At 43.3% G+C, this 17,889-nt stretch overlaps 2 protein-coding genes across 11 annotated transcripts in view; one reads left to right on the plus strand and one right to left on the minus strand.

Moving 5' to 3' along the window:
• Positions 1-29: 29 nt before the first annotated feature.
• Positions 30-13,517, plus strand: MKRN2 (makorin ring finger protein 2). 3 transcript variants are annotated; one of them, XM_074836646.1, is made up of 9 exons: positions 30-144; positions 625-753; positions 2,401-2,579; positions 3,358-3,662; positions 5,143-5,357; positions 6,926-7,036; positions 9,205-9,349; positions 9,966-10,121; positions 11,086-13,517. In XM_074836646.1, exons 1-8 carry the CDS (start codon positions 119-121, stop codon positions 10,107-10,109), a joined length of 1,254 nt encoding a protein of 417 aa, XP_074692747.1. In that variant the 5' UTR covers positions 30-118; the 3' UTR covers positions 10,110-10,121; positions 11,086-13,517. The 3 variants fall into 3 exon arrangements, with proteins under 3 accessions (XP_074692747.1, XP_074692746.1, XP_074692748.1); XM_074836645.1 differs by having other exon boundaries at positions 9,966-13,517; XM_074836647.1 differs by lacking the exons at positions 30-144; positions 625-753 and adding an exon at positions 761-868 and having other exon boundaries at positions 9,966-13,517.
• RAF1 (Raf-1 proto-oncogene, serine/threonine kinase) overlaps positions 13,513-17,889 on the minus strand; it is an 80,861-nt gene continuing 76,484 nt past the window's right edge. For all 8 annotated transcript variants that reach the window (XM_074836639.1, XM_074836633.1, XM_074836640.1 and 5 more), the window contains 3 exons: positions 17,503-17,634; positions 15,629-15,763; positions 13,513-14,665 (listed from right to left, as the gene is read on the minus strand). In XM_074836639.1, coding sequence (XP_074692740.1) covers positions 14,525-14,665; positions 15,629-15,763; positions 17,503-17,634 — 408 coding nt within the window. In that variant the 3' untranslated portion in view covers positions 13,513-14,524. The remainder of the gene's footprint in view (positions 14,666-15,628; positions 15,764-17,502; positions 17,635-17,889) is intronic.

Genomic DNA, 17,889 nt, shown 5'->3' on the forward strand with positions numbered 1-17,889 from the left:
CGAACCGTGTCCGGGCGGGCGGGGAGGGGCCGGGGGGGGGGGGCGGCGCTGCGGCCCCGCCTGGCTCCGCCCTTCCGCCCGCTCCGGGCGCAGCGCCGGCGGGCGGCGCGGGGCCACCATGAGCACGAAGCAGGTGACCTGCAGGTGAGCGGCGCGGCCCGGGGCCCGTCCCGCCCCCCCCCCCGCACTACCGCCGGCCCCGCCGAGCCGCCTGGGGCCTGCTCGTGGCCAGGGCGCGGTGGCGGAGGCCTCCCCAGCCCGGGCCTCCAGCGCCGGCCCTGGGCCCGGCCCCGGCTCCGGCTCCCGGCCCGTGCCGCGGCAGCGCGTATTCCCCCGCCGGGGGAAGGCTGGTGGGGCTCGGCAGCGCCGGGTGCCTCGCCCAGGCGGATGCTCCCCGGTGCTGGCTGCTGCCCTGGGGAGGCGACCCCCAGCCGGGGCTGTGGGTGCCGAGAGCTGCTGCACTCCCTCGTGTGCGGCCTCCTCCCGGCGGAGCCTTGTTCTGCCAAAGAAGCGAGGCCGGGTTTGGACGGAAACGCTTTTGGAAGTTTCCTCTGGGCAGTAAAACCGTTCTTATGCTCGTCTTTACAAACCAGACTTCTCTGACCAGAACTACTTCTTCCCCAGGTACTATATGCAAGGAGTGTGTCGGGAGGGAAATAAGTGTCTGTTCTCACATGATTTATCTACAAGCAAGTCATCTACTATCTGCAAGTATTACCAGAAGGGACAGTGTGCCTATGGAGCTCGGTGCAGGTAAAGACCCGGCTCTTTTTGGAATAGTGAGTTCAGGAGAACTGGGCGTAATAATCACGTGCAGCCAGCTTTAAACCCCAGGGAATCAAAGATCAAGAAAAGATAAGATGACAAGGTGAATGAAATAATATATTAAATAGGGACTTTTTCTTCCAGTACCAAAACCAGCGTGTGGATCCAATATCGTAGTTTTACTCTGTCTTGGCTTCAGCAGTTATTTTACTCTGTAGAAATTAAACTTTAGGTTTCAAGTATGTTTTTCATCCGGTTCTTACTATAGCGAGACCTATTAAATGCAAAAAGCAGCCTGCAACTTCACATGAAGTAACGTTTGGCAGCACAATTTGCTTTCTGCATTACTGAAGTGCCTGGAAGCGCCAGCATTTCGGCAGCGCTTCGCTCGGTGCTCCTGGTGTAGCTCGTAGCCTCCTTCATGCAGATTCTAATGCACGAGTTCAAGGACTTTAAGGTCTGTCTTAGAGCAAAGTGTTTTTCTTGTGCTCCCCTAGGTTTGGTGGGAAAGCTGAGCGGTACCGCATCTTTTCCTGAAGTCTTCTGGTTAAAACTCCTTGAGAAATGCCCTAGTAAACGCTATGCGTTAGTTAACGTCGTTACATTCCATCAGGGGTGTGCCACGGGGCAGCCCGTGGCTCCTTCGTGGAAAGATTCTGGTCACAGATGAGAAGCCTGTGTTTGTACCTTCATCCGACAGCAACAGGAGATCTCATGGCGTTGCTGAGGTTGCAGTGGCTTAGTTACATTTCCTTTCCTTTGCTTAGTTCATGGTACCAAACTCAGATCAGGAGATTGAACATCAGTGATTTCTGCAGCCTCCATTAGCTGCTGACATTGAATTAGTAATGTATAATGTTGCTGACGGCCGTGTTATTCACGGGGACCACGTCATACAGTGACTGGACCATAATGATGGCTGCAAAGCGTGTTGCTGTTTTACTCCAGCTGTTTTGCTGGAGTTTGGGGCACTCGATGCACGTAAGCGATTCACACGTATGGTATGTCTGTGGGCATCTACAGGTCCTAAGTACAGGACCAGAAACAGGCATGGAAAATATTTTTGTTCCCATCTAAAATACTGTAGCGTTCGGGTGTGTCCGTGGCTTTACGGGACCAGGCTCTCCACTGCGGTGCCTCTGCTCTGCTGCTGGAGGGTATTTCTGTAGCTTTTACCGGATGTTTTGAGTCCTTTCCTATCCTGTATGCAAATATTGCATCTTCTCCCGTGGTGTGGGAGCATAAAGTCTTAAGTGTTGCTGCTTGCAGGGGGAAACCGAGATCACGAAATGTCGCTCCTTCCTGCGCAGTGTTTCGATGTTGCCTCTCTGAGAAATGCCAGCAAACCTGTTTGTGTGAGGGGATGACGAAGATCTAATTTAATCTGCCCATGAATGATGTTCTTTCAGCTGTGCTGGGCATCTCTGGAGAAGAAAATATAGGGGTGCTTTCAGAGGCATCCATTTTTTGAGACTGAGAAACCTCTCAGTCTGGCTTTGAAAGAGACTGAGCAGTTCAGTCAACTTGTCAGAAAAAAAAGACGTAGCTATTCAGTTTTATTTTGTTTAAATATTCGTTGCCACTGTGCCAAGTTTAGGCTTTGTAGCACTTGTTCTGTCTTTTTTCCTTTCGCAGGTATGATCACACCAGACTGCCTGCGCCGGGGGGTGCAGCAGCCCCTGCGCCGCCTCCCCTCTCCTCGGCAGCGCTGCACAACCCTCGCCACCCCCCCGAGCACAGCGCGCCCGTTATCAGGAGCAAACTGCATGAGACTGGCAAGCGGGAGAAGAAAACACTAGTGCTCAGGGACAGAAGTGAGTGGGAGCGGGGCTCTGCTCGTCCTCCCTGATGCTTGATAGGAGTTAGGTAGTTTTTCTCCTTTTATTGCTTGAGTTTCGTGGGCAGCCAGGGAGGTGCAGTCAGACTTCCTGCCCGCTGAGGCTTCTTTTCTGTGCCTGTCACTACCCCTTAATGACCCTGTCTAGCTGACTGGCTTTTAGCCAGGTGTTCCCTGAAGGATGATTTTTGTTTGGGGGTATTTTTGGGGGTTGTTTTCTATTTTGATTTGGGTTTTTTGGTTAAAATATCTCAGCCCCTCAGATCTTTTGTGCGTTTTTTCTCAACGTGAGGGCATTTGAAACGGTGAGAAGCCTGACTGCTTTGTGCCAGGGTACCTGGCGTGTGCTCTGTGGAGGATTGTGCAGCCCTTAGGAGCACAAGGACAGAGACATGTGTCCGTGCCTGCCGGGCAGGGCAGAGGAGCTGAGCCCTGCTGCCACCCGCACGCCGTTCCCACCTGTTCTCACTGTCGCACTGAATGGGCCAGTTGCCCTAATCTGAAAGAAGAATTTTTTTTTTTAGCCTATTTGTAAACAGAAAACAGCTGAAGAAATCTTGAAATCAAACTTTTCAGTAGGTAGGCTGTGAAAATTCTTGTGCTTTGTGAGCAAAAGGGACTTAGAGATGAGATTTCATTGAGAAGAAAACTTTTTTTTTTTTAATGGCAATCATTGGAAGGAAGGTATATGGAGCTTCTTGTGCGGGTTTTGTGCAGTGTCTCGTATGGTTCATACTGTGTTTCTGTTTCCTAAGATCTGTGTGGCTTGAATGAAGAGAAGCAGAAACCCAGTGCCACAAGCGACGTGGTGTGTTGCAGTGACCAAAATGATAATCTGGAAATGAAGCCCCATTCGTATTTGGAAGCAATTTGCAGCGGACTGGAAGATCCGGTCGCTGGAAGCTCCTGTGCCGACGGAGAGCAGCTGTGTCCCTACGCTGCCGCGGGAGCGTGCCACTTCGGGGAGCGCTGCCTTTACCTCCACGGAGACGTGTGTGAGATATGTGGGTTGCAAGTGCTTCACCCTTTTGACCAGGAACAGAGGAAGGCTCACGAGATGGTAATATGAACGTGAAATTGGTGTGAGACTTGCTTTGCTCAGTGCAAGATGTTGTTTATTTGCTCTAAAATCCAAAGATGTGTTTTGTAGAAGAGCCTGTTGTCCCAAAGAGCTTTTGTTTCATGATTTATCTAACTATAAAATGCTTGTAAGAGTGGTCTGTTCAAGCATCTGGGGCTTAATTGGCAATGATGATGCAGATAGCCTTATACAGCAACTTCTTTTTTTCCCATTTCATCCTTATCGGAAACCTGCCTGCAGCTCTAGCAGGAAGATGTCTTTTAGAGCTTACATGATGTCTCGATGGTACGCTCTGTACAGTGGGGGAGAGGAACTGTGGGCTGCTGGTGAGCTCTTCAGATGTCTCCTCTTGGCTGTGGCTGATTTCAGGGCAGGGTCAAGTAGGGACAGACTGAAGGGAGTACAGAGACTTTGGAGCTGAACTTGAAGTAGGATGGCTGAAGGAGAACTGCCTGAGGAATTGGTTGGGTAAAGGTGGGCTTAAGGGGCTGCTCTTTTCTCTGCTGCCTACCAGGTTTAGGTCAGGGCTAGTCAGGAACAGGAGTTCTCAAGGCTGAAGAGGAGAAAGACCAGTAGTGTTCATGGTTACTGAACCACTATGGTCTGGAGTAGAATCCAAGGGGTTAAGAACCGCAGTTTTTGTGCAGTCAGCATATGCTTGCAAAACGTGTTGATGTCAAGTTCTCGCTTGTTCCGGGAGCTTGTTGGTGTCCCGGGAGCTTGTTGGTGTCACCGCTGCTGCCAGGTGCTCAGCTCTGGGAGCAGAGCTGTGTGTTGGATCAGAAGGTGACTAGTCAAAATGGTGCTACTAATGCTGGAAGTATTTTGTGTCCTTTTAAAATTATTTTTATACTTTAAAGTCTTTTAAATTTATTTTAATTGTCAAGTCCTGAGAACTTTAGAAAGTAAGAGGTAAAACTATGCAGGTGTAACCACCAGCTCACCGTGTAGTGCTGTGAGAGTGTAAATTGGTTATTGATTGTCACTACCAGGATACTGTGATGAGAAGTGCTGTAGGAAGGCTTCTAACAAGAGACTAAATCCTTAGCTAGGGTAAAGCTTAGTATCTGGTGAATGAGTGTGGCCTTAATGATAAGCAGAGTAACATCTTGAGTGTGGCAGCCGCTCTGGACCCTGAATTAGGTGTTTTTTAGAGGTGTTTGAAGCATCTCCTCGTGCAATTCATGTTCTGTGGCAGAGATATAGAAAGGTGTAAATTAAGAGTGTTTGGGCAGCTTTACTTCTGATACTCCTGAAGCTGCAGAGGGCACTGAAGGGCTGAAATATATGACTGAATTTAATGTCCTTAAAATTAAATTATGACGATGAAGGGTAGGAATGATGCTCTTATTCAGCATCCCTTTTTCCTGTAATAGGTCCCTTTCATAGACACTTTTGTTTTGCAAGGAACAGGCTGGTAGATGGGCTGCAGTAACCAGTGACGTCTCTCCTGTGACAGATGTGCATGGCGACGTTTGAGCACGACATGGAGAAGGCCTTTGCCTTTCAGGCAAGTCAGGACAAGGTGTGCAGTATCTGCATGGAAGTGGTGTACGAGAAACCATCAGCCTCTGAGAGGAGGTTTGGGATCCTTTCCAACTGCAATCACACGTACTGCTTGTCTTGCATCCGGCAGTGGAGATGTGCCAAGCAGTTCGAGAATCCAATCATAAAGTAAGTTGGTGTTAACGAGTCTCTTCTCTGTGGCCTGTCACCTGTGAGATGGGCTCTCCGGTGTGCTTTGGCTCAGTACACAAATAAAACTGGTCATAAGGGATTCTGAAGCTGTAAATTTTAACATAGCCATCGGTAAGATCTGAGCTCAGAAAATCCTGGTCCAGTTGCTGGCAAGTTCCAGGATGTTGGAGCATGGCTACGGGAACTACCTTCAAGACCAGTAGGACACATCGGGTATCCTCTGGTAACAGTTTACTCACATGCTGCTGTCCTGCCCGGGAGGAGTTTGGCCCTTTGCAACTTCACCCTCCCTCACTGTGTGTCATTGACAGTGGGAACTCGGGAGCAGCTGAGACCATGTTAACCTGTGCCCTTCACAGTAACCTGTGTGCAAAAACAGGAACTCCTTTTTTCTTATGTATGTGCTTAATTACTGGATTTTTCTCTAAATTGTAGCTTACTCAAACTAAATTTCCCACTAATGACACATTTATCTGTGAGTAAATGCCTTTCACTTTTAGCTCTATAAAAAATGTATTCCAACCATGCTCCTTCTCAGATGAGAAAATTTAAACCATCCAATTAAGTCAATTTCCTTTTTTGAGCATATCTTTGAAAACTCTCAAGTTACAAGCATGCTGAGGAAAAAGTGGGAAATATTCTCAGTCTTCTGCCAAAATAGATTTTCTGCACAACTTTCATTATACATTTCATTGAAGCGAACATTAGCTCGTTAGCACGTAACCTGTGTTGGAGCTTCTGTTGGACTGGTGCTGAGATATTCTGCCTACAGTAGGCACTGTGAGGGTTGGTTTTTTTTTTCAGAAACAGTGCCCTGGAATCCATTTTGAGTACGGATTAAATACTACTACAAGTTCTTCACCACTATGGAGAAATGTGAAAAACATTCTTGAACATGGCGGTCGTTGCAAAGTTAATCTGCAGGAGGCACTTGGCTTAGTCCTAAAAGCACTGCCTGTGGGGAGACAAGGTGTCTTATGGGACTCATGGGGAGGGGGCAATAAAGCCTCTCCTAGGCTTGTTGAGGCACCTGAAGTTGCATGTTTGATTCTTGATCTTAGTTTCTCACGTAGAAATCCATCGTGTAAAACCACTAAGTGAACACAATTTGTCACGGCTGGTAGGAGTCGGATCACATTCGGAAAGGCTTAGAGACCTTCCTTTGTCTTTTTCCACCTGATTTGGTGCTCTGCTGCGTGGATGCTGCAGTGCTCACATGATAGTTACAGTTTATTTCTGCCTATTGGGACTAGCAAATGCATTTTATTTCTGCGTATTGAGGAAATGCCTGTTACATTTGTTCAAGTCTATAGAAACAAACATGAGGTAGTGCGAGCCCTGAGCGTGCTGGATTGGATTATTTCAATTGAAACTAAAACCAAATGTGCAGGTGTGCTGTACTAATGTGTGAGGAGGGGTCTGCTGCTTCGCTGTGACAAACCATCTCCCTTCCCCTCAGGACACTGCTGGTCCTGGCAAATACATTGAGGAGGATCACTCCCGGAAAGTAACAGAGCATTGCTGTTTTGTCTTGATCCACTAAGGTCCTGCCCAGAGTGCCGTGTGATATCCGAGTTTGTCATTCCCAGTGCGTATTGGGTAGAAGATCAGGAGAAGAAAAACGAGCTGATTGAAGCGTTTAAGCAGGGAGTGGGGTAAGTTCAGCAACCACAAACCCTGTTTACATTGTCCTTAAGATAGATACGCTAAGACTTAGTCAATCAAAGTGCCTGTATTTTTAAACTTCATGTAATTACAAACCCTTCTACAGGGAACTCTTAATCTCTGGTAACACTTTTATTTAACTTTGTGACTGCCGTGAAAGGGTCTGTTGCATAATTATAGATCAGAAATTATTCAGACTTGCTGTGCTCTGAAATGTGGAAGCTATTTCAGTTCACTTGCCAAAATTGGCTTCATGCGTTTTCTGTTGATCCCTTCGACATAATTGCCTGGAAGGTTGTCAGCTACTGAGGAAAACAAATGGGGAAGGAAAATGTAATAGTCTCTTGAAACATGGGGTAAAAATTAACAGGGCTTTTGTAATGTCTCCTGGAAATGGAAAATACTACATGACTGCATTCCTTTTATTGTCTGATAACAATTTGCCCAGTGCTTGGAGCACTGGGAGAGTTCTGCTGACGGGTAGTTTTACAGCAGCTTTGCAAAGTTGTGCTGGCCTGGAACGTGTAAGGGCTGTGTAGTTTGCAGAACAGCAGGATACCGCTCCTCATCTCCTTGCTCCCTCTTTTTGAGGTAAACAAGCAGCGCTGCGCTTGACCCGAGTGAGCGATGACTGTTTTGCTGCAGGTTGTGCAGCTTTATTCTATGATGTGCACCAACCTTAGACGTGCCCTTTTGAGTGCAGAAAAAGATAGGCCTGACCTAAATCTGTGCACAGCTGTTGCTACTAGTTCTTCAGCTGCTTGGGAAGCTTTAACTCTCTCGAGTCCTGTTATAACACAGCAGAAGAATTGTTGAAAGTGGTACTGCTCCATTAAGCGTTTAATCCAGCATCCTGCCTTGTTTTATCTTAGAGTCAGGCAAAATACTTGAATAAAATTAATCACTTTAAACTGAGATTCTTCAGATACGGTTTGTTTTCAATAGCCTATTGCTGGTTTGGTTTTTCATTTTAATTCGTAAGGACTTTGAATTGCGGGTAGTAAGCTGCGTTTTTAGTGCAGTTTTTAAATGGCCGTGTTCTCAGTAAGGTACACTTTGGTGTTACTGGCATCGAGGTGTCAGATAGTGCTGGAAGTTGGGTTTGGCTCTTGTCAGCCTCTTAGAAGAGAATCCAAAAGGGGTTTTGCGTAAGTGCTCAGCTAAGACATTGTGATGTAGATAAAAACGTCTTTGGTACAGAAATTCTATGGATAGATCTCTTGGCGGTTTAACTTGAGGACTTAGTAGTGCATGGAATGAAAAAATGCTGATAAAGTGGAGTCTGAGCTAAGAGCAGGGCTCGTGCCAGCACAAATCCATTCCCGTTTATATGCCAGCATAGGAAGAAAAAAGTCAGACCTAGAAACCTGAAGTCACAGACCACTTGAGCTCCAACCCAAGACAAATTCATTCTGCTTTTAATGCACTGCCTGGTGTGGGGGGTTTGGCTGGTTGGTTGGGGATTTTTTATTGTTTAGCTTTCTTCGCCATTTAGTTGCTATTTCATAAGACTGTATCTATGTCTTAGGAACCAGTTTCATCACTATTTGCATATTAAGATTACAAGTTTAATTGCATTTTCTCTGTCGTTTCCTCTTCGGCTGTTTTAAATTGTAGAACAACCCACCAATCCCCCGCTCCCTGAGCACTGTTGTACACTTCATAAAAACTTGCTACGCAGCTAGAGCAGCTTGGCTGAACATCAAAGCTGATGGAAACTTAAATTACCAAACTGTTGTCATAGAACTTCCAAAGGAGATGATGAGAGGAACTGGTTCATAAAAATGTAGCAGTAGAAAATACAGGAGAGGAATGGTGCTAGAAAAATAGCAACGGATTTGTTCATTGTGATGAAAATGCATCTGTGTAGGATCAGTGACATTCTTTGAATGTCCTTCACTTCCCATGTTTTGAGATACTTTAATTTTTTTGATTTATGCTGCTGTTCTTTCAGGTATTTCTTTGTTCCCCTTTAATAACCTTCCCCATCTGTTTTGACTGCTGTCAGCGAGGGAACGGGAGACCAAACCCCTCGGTGTGTTAACAGGAGCTGTACTCGGCAGCACTGGCTAAGGATGGGATAAGCAGCTGTGGAGAGTGAACTGTATCTAGTTCCTGACTAGCTGAAGGCAATAACACTCTCTTCTAATTACATCAGGAAAAAACCCTGCAAGTACTTTGAACAAGGGAAAGGAACTTGTCCGTTTGGAGGGAAGTGTCTTTACCTTCATGCTTATCCAGATGGGACACGAGCTGAACCTGAAAAACCAAGGAAGCAGCTCAGCTCTGAGGGGACTGTGCGGGTAAGGGAGTGCTCCGGTCAAGTGTAGCTAAAACCAGCTTTTGAATGCAAAGTTACTACTTATGTTTCATACCACGCAGGGCCTTGGGGAAGTGAAGAAAGCACCCCTCAGTTTTCCTTGAGGCAAAGGTTTGTTACTAGGGAAAGGAGAAGGCACCTTTCATTTAAGAACAAAAATTTATCATTGTTTTATTTTTTCAACCAACCCTTCTCCTGGCAGACCTTTCTTCAGAGGAATTCTGCCGTTAGAGCTTTCACTTAGCGTTAAAAACTCACCTCATGTGCCTGCATAGAGCTGGCAGTAAGACCAGCTGAAAAGGTTAAAGTCTTCTGAAAAACTCACGATGGCCTGGCCACCACCCGCACTGGTCCAGGCAGGCTACTGCTTCAGTGGGGAGGTGGCCCGTTACTAGGGGCCAGCGTGACCTCCCCGCGTCCGTACCGCAGCGCTTCGAACTGCGCAGCCAACGCTGCCGGTGTCGGTACATCCTGGGCCAAAGCCAGCTTCTGAATCTCAACTTCTGCCTTTTTTAAAATGAAGTAAGACTAATATCAGGGAAAATGTTTTGGTGGAAGTGTGACAAATTCATGCTCAGCCAGTTTTAATTCTGTTCCAGTTCTTCAATTCTGTTCGTCTGTGGGACTTTATTGAAGACAGAGAAAGCAGGACTGTGACCAGCACGGACGATGAAGTAACAGAACTTGGAGAACTTTTCATGCACCTTTCTGGGGCCGATGAGGATTCCACTACTTCTCAATAAAGAGAACTAAAGGTGTTTTCGTCTACAGCAATGTAGCTATTTATTTAGCCATGCTTTTACTTTCTACAGCACAGTTAGAATGAATGTGCCCTGTGGTTTACTTGTGCAGTCCTGGTAAAGTTTTCAGATTGTTTTTGTATGGCAGCAACAATACTAAAATCTATTAAAAAAGTTAAATTGATTGCATGGAAAAAATCCCTTAATCCCAAGAGGGTTTGCTCCCTCTTGGGCCTAACATCTGCTGTCTTGTGAGCTGAGCAGTAGTGTAAATACAGCTCCTCTCTTACCATTTAAAGCTTAAGCTGTTAAAAACTGTTGCTAAATCTATTTTGGGTGCTTTTTTTTTTTTTCCTTTCACTAAATCAACTAAATGTATGTCTACAAAAACCCACAGGGAATAACGGTCAGTGTAGCTTTTTCTTCCTTAAAAAGGAGATTTAAGAACTAATATGTTATACCTCAAAGTAGTACCTAGAGTTCAGAAGAGTTTGCTGTATTCTTACAGGGTGTGTTTCGGCAGTGGGGCCTGCACGCTGCCTGCGCAAGTCCCTCCCCTTGTTTTGAAATAATTAAAGTGTGTAGTGGCAGGAAGTGTCTCTTAGAGCATCAGGCAGAGCAACGCTGGAGTCACGACATACAGCTCCATTAAAACTTACAGCACAAATTGAATTTTGGAAGCCGTAGCATGAGAGTAACAAGTTACTTTCAATAGTCGTTGCAACAGCCGTAGTTAGGTTATTGTTCCATTTAGTTCGTTCAGATGTATTTAACTGGAAGGGAAACCCTGATGCAGTTGAATCAAGTAGCCAAAATTAAATGAAGTAACTAATTTTCTGATCTCATGTCAGTGATCTTATAGCTTGCAACTATACAACTTAAATAATTTCAGTTAAAAAGCAAACTATTAGTTTTAACTGCTGCTTTTCTGAACTGTGTGGCCAATAGCTACTTAGGCTTTTCCCTCTCCTTTCTGAAGCTACCGAGAGCCTGGGAGCAGCCGCAGCTGGCAGCTGCCGTTATGAAAAGCAGAGCTCAGACACGGTCCCTGTGAGTGACGCTGAAGGTGGCTGGACACAGCGGCTCAGCACCAGCGTTAAACCCCTGCAGTACAGCAGAGTTCTCTCAAGCACCTTCAGCACACAGCCCTGAAGTAAGTAGACAAGGCCAGAGTGACCGATGGCTTGAGGACAAGCGTGCGTCCCTCGAAGGGCTGCTCGTCTGCTTAACGCCTCAAGCGCTTCAGAAAGCTTCACTGTTGAGACGACAGAAGTTATTTGTGTTGCGAAGCCAAGTATATTTAGAGACGCTTGTGCTAAACCCCTTACGTCAGCACGGCACAGAGGGCGCTGCTTTGATGGTGAAAAGCTAGGATCTGGGTCACTCTCATAAAGCAAACAGTGGGAACCTCGATCTGGGATTCAAACGTTTCTAAACGGCACCAAATGAGTGACCCCAGGATTATCTGCTTCAAGTGTTGGGTGGCATTTCTGGGTCAAAACTGAAGCTGAGAAACATTCTGCATGGAAATGCTGCGTTTCTGTAAGGGTTCCAACAGAAGAGGGAGAACTCCTCCCCCTCTCTGCTGGCTAACACTGCCCTCGAATTGCAAATTCTGTTCTCTGTGTTCTGACCTAGGAAATGTAACTTTTCCACAATTATTTCCCTCCTAAAGTTAATTTTTAACAATGCTTCCTGGGAAGTCAGGCCTTAGCCTGTCAGTGTCTAACACCGCTTGTCAGCTTCTTTTTAAAACTGGCAATGAGGGCACCAGTGAAGGTCCTACACTAGGAAGTCATATTAGCGTAATTCTCCATCACTAATTACAAAGGTGAAGGAAAATAAAGTTCTCACTAAGAGAGATCTAGTACTCTAAGATGAATATTCAAGAACACTTGCCCAGGGATACTTTCTACCCCAAAATACTTACACAGCCCTTAACCTCCCTGCTGAAGCTTGTTTCTACCTGGTCTTGCACAATATTTTTTTTTTCCAGAGAGAAATATTTTCAGTAATAAAACAGACCCCAAAAAAGTCAAGGGAGAGAATGTTCCTTACCTTCAACAAGACATTCCCGATTTACTTTGCCCCAAGATGACATAAACCAGGTTAACAGTAGTCTGAAATTAAAAATAACTTGTTTTTCAAAGGTAGCTTTGAAAAACCAAAGTTTTAATTTAAGAGCAGTAAGACTCAGACCTTTTAAATTGTTCACTCAGCAGCTTTCATCTAATTTGAAATCAAGTGCTAGTCAAAACAAGCCTATTTATCAAAAATATTTTAATTCTTCAAGAGGCACATAACCTGTTTTGTTTTAAAAATGAGGAGCTAATGGTTTCTTTTTGGATCTTAGAGCTAAAGTAAAAGCAGTTTACCATTTCTCCTTTGTTTTTCCTTTTTAAACTTACTATAATGGAGGTAAAATGAGAGATAAATTATGTTTGGAGAAGGTTGCAGTTAAAATACCAAGATTATTATTAAACCCATGCAGAACTATGGAACAGTTTCCACCAACCCTCAATTTACTTTTTAGCAAGCAAATTTTATGGTCATGCTCAATTATCACCTAAGGATTACTATTCCACCCTTCTTATAATATTATACAATATTCTGAGGACAAAAGGTCTAGATATTATTTATTAAGTGTGTGTCTGGCTTATGTACTTCAAGTTCCTCTTCCCTTTCATAAGCGTGTTGTGGGGTTTTCCCTTGCTCCCACTGAGAAGCTGAAAGGGCTGTTTGGACATTACAGGCAGTTAAGGGTTGCACATGCGAGCTGTCAAAATTCACAGCAGAAGTATTTTGCCTAACAAATTTTAGGCAGCTGTTTAGACTGAGATGATAATGGTGGTTACATATATCTTGCCTCTTCACTCACTAGACAGGAGCCCCATACTCGTCTGTATGGGCAGAGAAAGACACAAAATCCCAAGCTGCTATTCCAAGAATGGAAACTTGGCTTCCATTCTTTCCCTAATCAACATACTTAAACAGAATGCTGTTTAAAAAATAAATTCCTAGATTAAACCACCTAGTTGTTGTCCTCTGTGGAGTTCAGCCAAGCCAAAACACTCCTTTCTACCTAAGTAAGCAACAGGTTCACAGAAGATAAAATGCAGAGCAAAACTGGTGCAGGTAAATAACGTGGTAGTACATCAGTGTAGGTATCCTAATAAGTAGATGCTGCTGGAAGATTATTACAGTAGAATAAAAACCATCTTGTCATGGAAGTGATTGGAAGCCTCTAGGTTGTCTCATCAAATGTGTTTTTACTTGAACTGCTATTACCTATCCTTGCAACTTTTTAAACATTATTCAGAATGTAATTTTCTGCGTTTTTCAAATGGAGATGTACATGTCAGCACTATGGATGACGACATTAAATGATGACATTGAATCTTAAACCTAAAATTTAATTTATTTTATTAAAATAAGATAATCAGAGGAACCTTGGCTTACAATAAATGCATTTTCTCAGGAGCAATAAAAACAAAATTAAAACCCAAATCAGCAAGAAAAACTGTATATGCTCAGTTTCCTCTTGATAGTGCATCTCTTGGACGACAGCTTCAGATGGGATGAAGACTATGCTCATTCTGCAGAAGTATAGGGATAATGTTAATTAGCCTTTTCTCAGCCACAAAAGCCTGTCTTTCTGCACTTACCACCTCATTGGGCCGCAAGAAACAAGTCAATAGTACCAAAGTAAGCTGCTTAAGTTACTGAAGATGACCATAGCAAGACTGGCTAGCTTCCTTCTCTGAGCAGTACAATTCAGAATATATTCCATTCTTTTGCAAGAGTTTTCCTTCTATGTGCAAAACTATTGCAAAACTATTTTGTGTTGAATTAGCATTTTAACTTATTTCATTGGCTTGATGAAAGCTCTTAGGCAGGAGCTGATTCCCAGAAAGTTTTTTCCTCTTCCCTCAGTGTTGTTTGCAGATACCCATTTCAGGCAGCCCCCCCCAGCCTGAAGCGGCCTATGGCGTGGGGCAATCAAGGAGCACCATAACGCGTCATCTCTCCTCAAACGCCGAGGCAAGCCCTCCTCGCTGTAAAAAATACCAGTTTATCAACAGATTCAAATCAATCCAGAAACACTGCCAAAGAAACATCCATCGCTTCTGTGTATGGGAAAAATAAGGCTCAAGTGCATCTATTAAAAAAATAGTAATAGATCTCTTGATTTACAGTCTGTTAACTATCCCAGTAAAAGAAACCGTAGAAAAAGGCAAGGTGGAGCTGTGTCCCTGCAGGGTAAGAACTGCAGAAATCCTTAGCAGCTTGTTCTTAAAACTGGGACGCAGATAATCCTGCTGGCACTGATCCTGTACACTGAGGCATTAAAAGCACAACTTCTGTTACTTCTGTTCCTTTCCCATCACTGGAGAGAGCAAGGGAAGGGGAGCACGATCCTAAAACACGGGTAGTCTCGTGGATGTTAATGTGCATGAATTTATGTCCTCTGTGTGGGCGGCGCGATGCAGAGATGGTTCAGAAGCACTCCGGTTGATTTTGGGTAAAGAATGTTGCAACAATTCAATGGACGACAGTATCTGAGGGAAACACATAAAATTAAGAGGTTTGTTACACAAGCAGCTCTTTCTATTTAAGTCTTGAACCTTCATTTATTACGGCTTTAAGCATATCTTCAAGAGCAACGATACACTATGTGGAGGCACTGAAAACAACACTCCAGAATACCCCAGTTTGAATAATCAAACTGCCTTACAGTTTCATTGCTATGAGGAGTCTCACTGAGTTTCAGAGGATGGCAGGATACTTTGCATTAGTTCACAGACAATCAACAAGCATCTGTGCAATTCTCCAACAGAATCACAGGGAAAGAACTGCATCTTCTGCCTAACAGTCTGTTTACAAAACAACATTTAGGAAGAACTTTTTAAACTACAGAAGTTATATATACTTCCTTGTAACGGCAAGAAGTTATTTTTCAAGAATCTGCTGACATGTAATTCCAGCTATTTAGTAAATATAAGAAAGCACCTTCATCATTCTCATAGTGATAAGAAAAGGTAAATTATCCCCTGTAAAAATACCAAAACTTGCTACATGAATTTACATCCCCCAGTGGATTTTGTTTGCTTGTTCATAGTTGTGGGGAAGGAAAGAAGGAATGGTCTCTCATTTCCCTCAAACCTTCACTAAAATAAAATGCAAACACAAAGATAGATTTGATTTTTATTGTGTTAGGGGTTTTTTTTGCTTATCTCTAAAACAGGTCAGCTGTTGAAAGCTAATTGCTCTAGTGTTAGTCTAACACTGCTGCAGTCTGCATGCGTAATATTTTTTAATGACCTTTACAGCAACTATGTACAATCAGAATTACAAACTGCCTAAGGGAGCTGGGTTATGAAAAATGCACATATGAATAAAGACAAAAATAGGAAGTAGGCTACACGTTATATAAACCAAAACTTGTATCTGTGTAGAATGTTTTGTGTGCTAATGGCTATTTATAAAATACTCTGAAACTTGCATGCAGAAAACACACTTACTTGTGGAAACAGAGGTCGTTCTTCCCTAACTTTCTTCAAACAATCTGCTACAAGCCTCTTCATTGCTTTGGGGCAGTTCTTGTACAATTTACTGAGGTCTGGAGAAGCATACCCTCGGCCAACCATGAAAATAATCTGAAAAAGAACAAGCAAATGGCAGAAAACCAAAGCTGTAGAAGTTGTTTCACTGGTTGATAGCTTCAGTGTCCAGAGTGATTAAACACGGGTCCCAAAGGCACACACACCAGCAGATCCTTGCAGATTTGTCCAGCCTAGTTAACCAAAACAATGGTCCTGCTTTTGTGTAACGTAGGGCCCTGTGGTTTGTAATGCGCAAGTGAAGGAATTACTGCAACCCCAACGGGACATGGACAAGACACGGCAGTTTCCTTCAACTGAAGGCTACCATGACAAATGATCCTCGATTTGAGCAGCTGTGAGCAGCCAGCCAATTTGGCACAGCAGCTTAATCCGTCAGCAGAACTGTATTTTCAGGTATCTCTGTAAAACATGTTGCAAAAGGAGACGTACAGCTAGCAAGTTGAAAGAGATCATCAGAACTAATCATAACACATGCAGCAAAAAAGGAAATGGGGTTTGTTTTGTTTCGAGACAATAAAAGAGACATTATTAGTGTTGGAAATTATGTTTTGTGTTTTAGTCCAAGTTGATGGTCATCGTTTAGGATTTTCATCAGACTTCCAGTAACCTTAATAGTTGATTATATAGTATTGATAAGACTATTATCTGGTAAAATGGTGGTAGGTTTGGTTGGTTGAGGGGGGTGAGTGAGTTTGAGCGTTTTACTGGGGGGGAGGAGGGGTAAATTGAACTAACTGTGCTATTGTTTCTTTTTCAACCAATGTTGTCTCAGACAAAAAAAAGTATGTTGCTAAAATACGGTCTCAGTGTTGCTCTCCAAGAAATAATTCTATCGCTCCCCAGAAAACTTACTTGGGGGTTCAAGTGTCACGTGTTTTGTGACACTAATGATTATTAAAACTTGCACATAATTTCAGTATTATGAATTAAAACACATTCCAATATCCCAATTTGTAGGCAACCTTAAAAATAAGAAAAAACTTCCTTAACACAACTGGCCTCTTATACTTGGAATACAGACTATATAACATAATAGGGACTAAAATCTAGTAGTTTGTCCCCAGATGCACACGCTCCTGAGATCTTAATTTAAAAAAAAAAAACCAAAAAAACCAAAAAAAACCCACACAAAACACGAAACACACAAACCACAATTGAAGATCAGCAAAATAGAAATCAGAAAGATCTAAGTCATAAATTCATGCCCTACAGAATGAGTTAGCTCTACATTTTCTAAGCCAGAAAAAAGTCACGTAAAGAGAACAGTCAAGGTTTCTGTCCTTAATGTGCTTCCTTATAATTACTGGTGTACTGACTGGTAAGAATACAACTTAGTAAAGACTAAATCACACAAACTAACATTCAATACTAAAAGGTTTGACAATAGCAACTGGGTTGTTTTTTTTTTTCACTTTGTAAAAAGCACAGAATCCAATCTTGCTGATGTAAGAACAGTGTATTTAACATCAAAAGGGAAATGTCACATAACCGCAAATATATAAACCCAAGATTTTACTGATGTAGCAAAAGCTTTAATCCATGAATAAATTAACAGGGCACTTAAAGTGTTTATAAGAAAGATGGGTTTTTTTCCCTTCGAGTAACTGTCACTATTTAAGTAAACATTCAATTAGACAGATTTGCTGCTGAAATGAATCATGGAAACAACATTTCAATTCTTGTTTTGCATTTTCTTTATCTTGCATTTCTCAAGGACAACAAAATGTACTATGCCCAGAAATAAAATGCAGTATTCAAAGAATTTTTCTTACCTGATCTCGGTTGTTTATGTGGGAATATGGCAACTCTCCTGTCATTAGTTCATATAATACTATTCCATAGGAGTAGACATCTGACTGAAAACTAAACGGGTTACTATCCTGCATCCGTATCACTTCTGGTGCCTGCAGCAGAAGGAAAAAACCAAATTAAGAGGAGTATTAATAGAACTTCGAGATGGAAAGGACAAGAGAAGGGGAGAATATCTGGAAAGCTGAGAGAGTGAGCTCAACCAAAAATCAGTGACCAAAGGATACCTCAAAACTTTTCATAAGTTTTTCCTAAGGCTCTGGAAAAGTTCAGGCAGTGCTACTCTACATCTTATTAAAAAATTCAATACAGTTGAGAGTAAGCAAAAAAGTAATGCTTTAATTCAATGA

Source organism: Strix aluco, chromosome 11, assembly GCF_031877795.1.
Source record: "Strix aluco isolate bStrAlu1 chromosome 11, bStrAlu1.hap1, whole genome shotgun sequence".
In the NCBI taxonomy this organism is placed as follows: domain Eukaryota; kingdom Metazoa; phylum Chordata; class Aves; order Strigiformes; family Strigidae; genus Strix; species Strix aluco.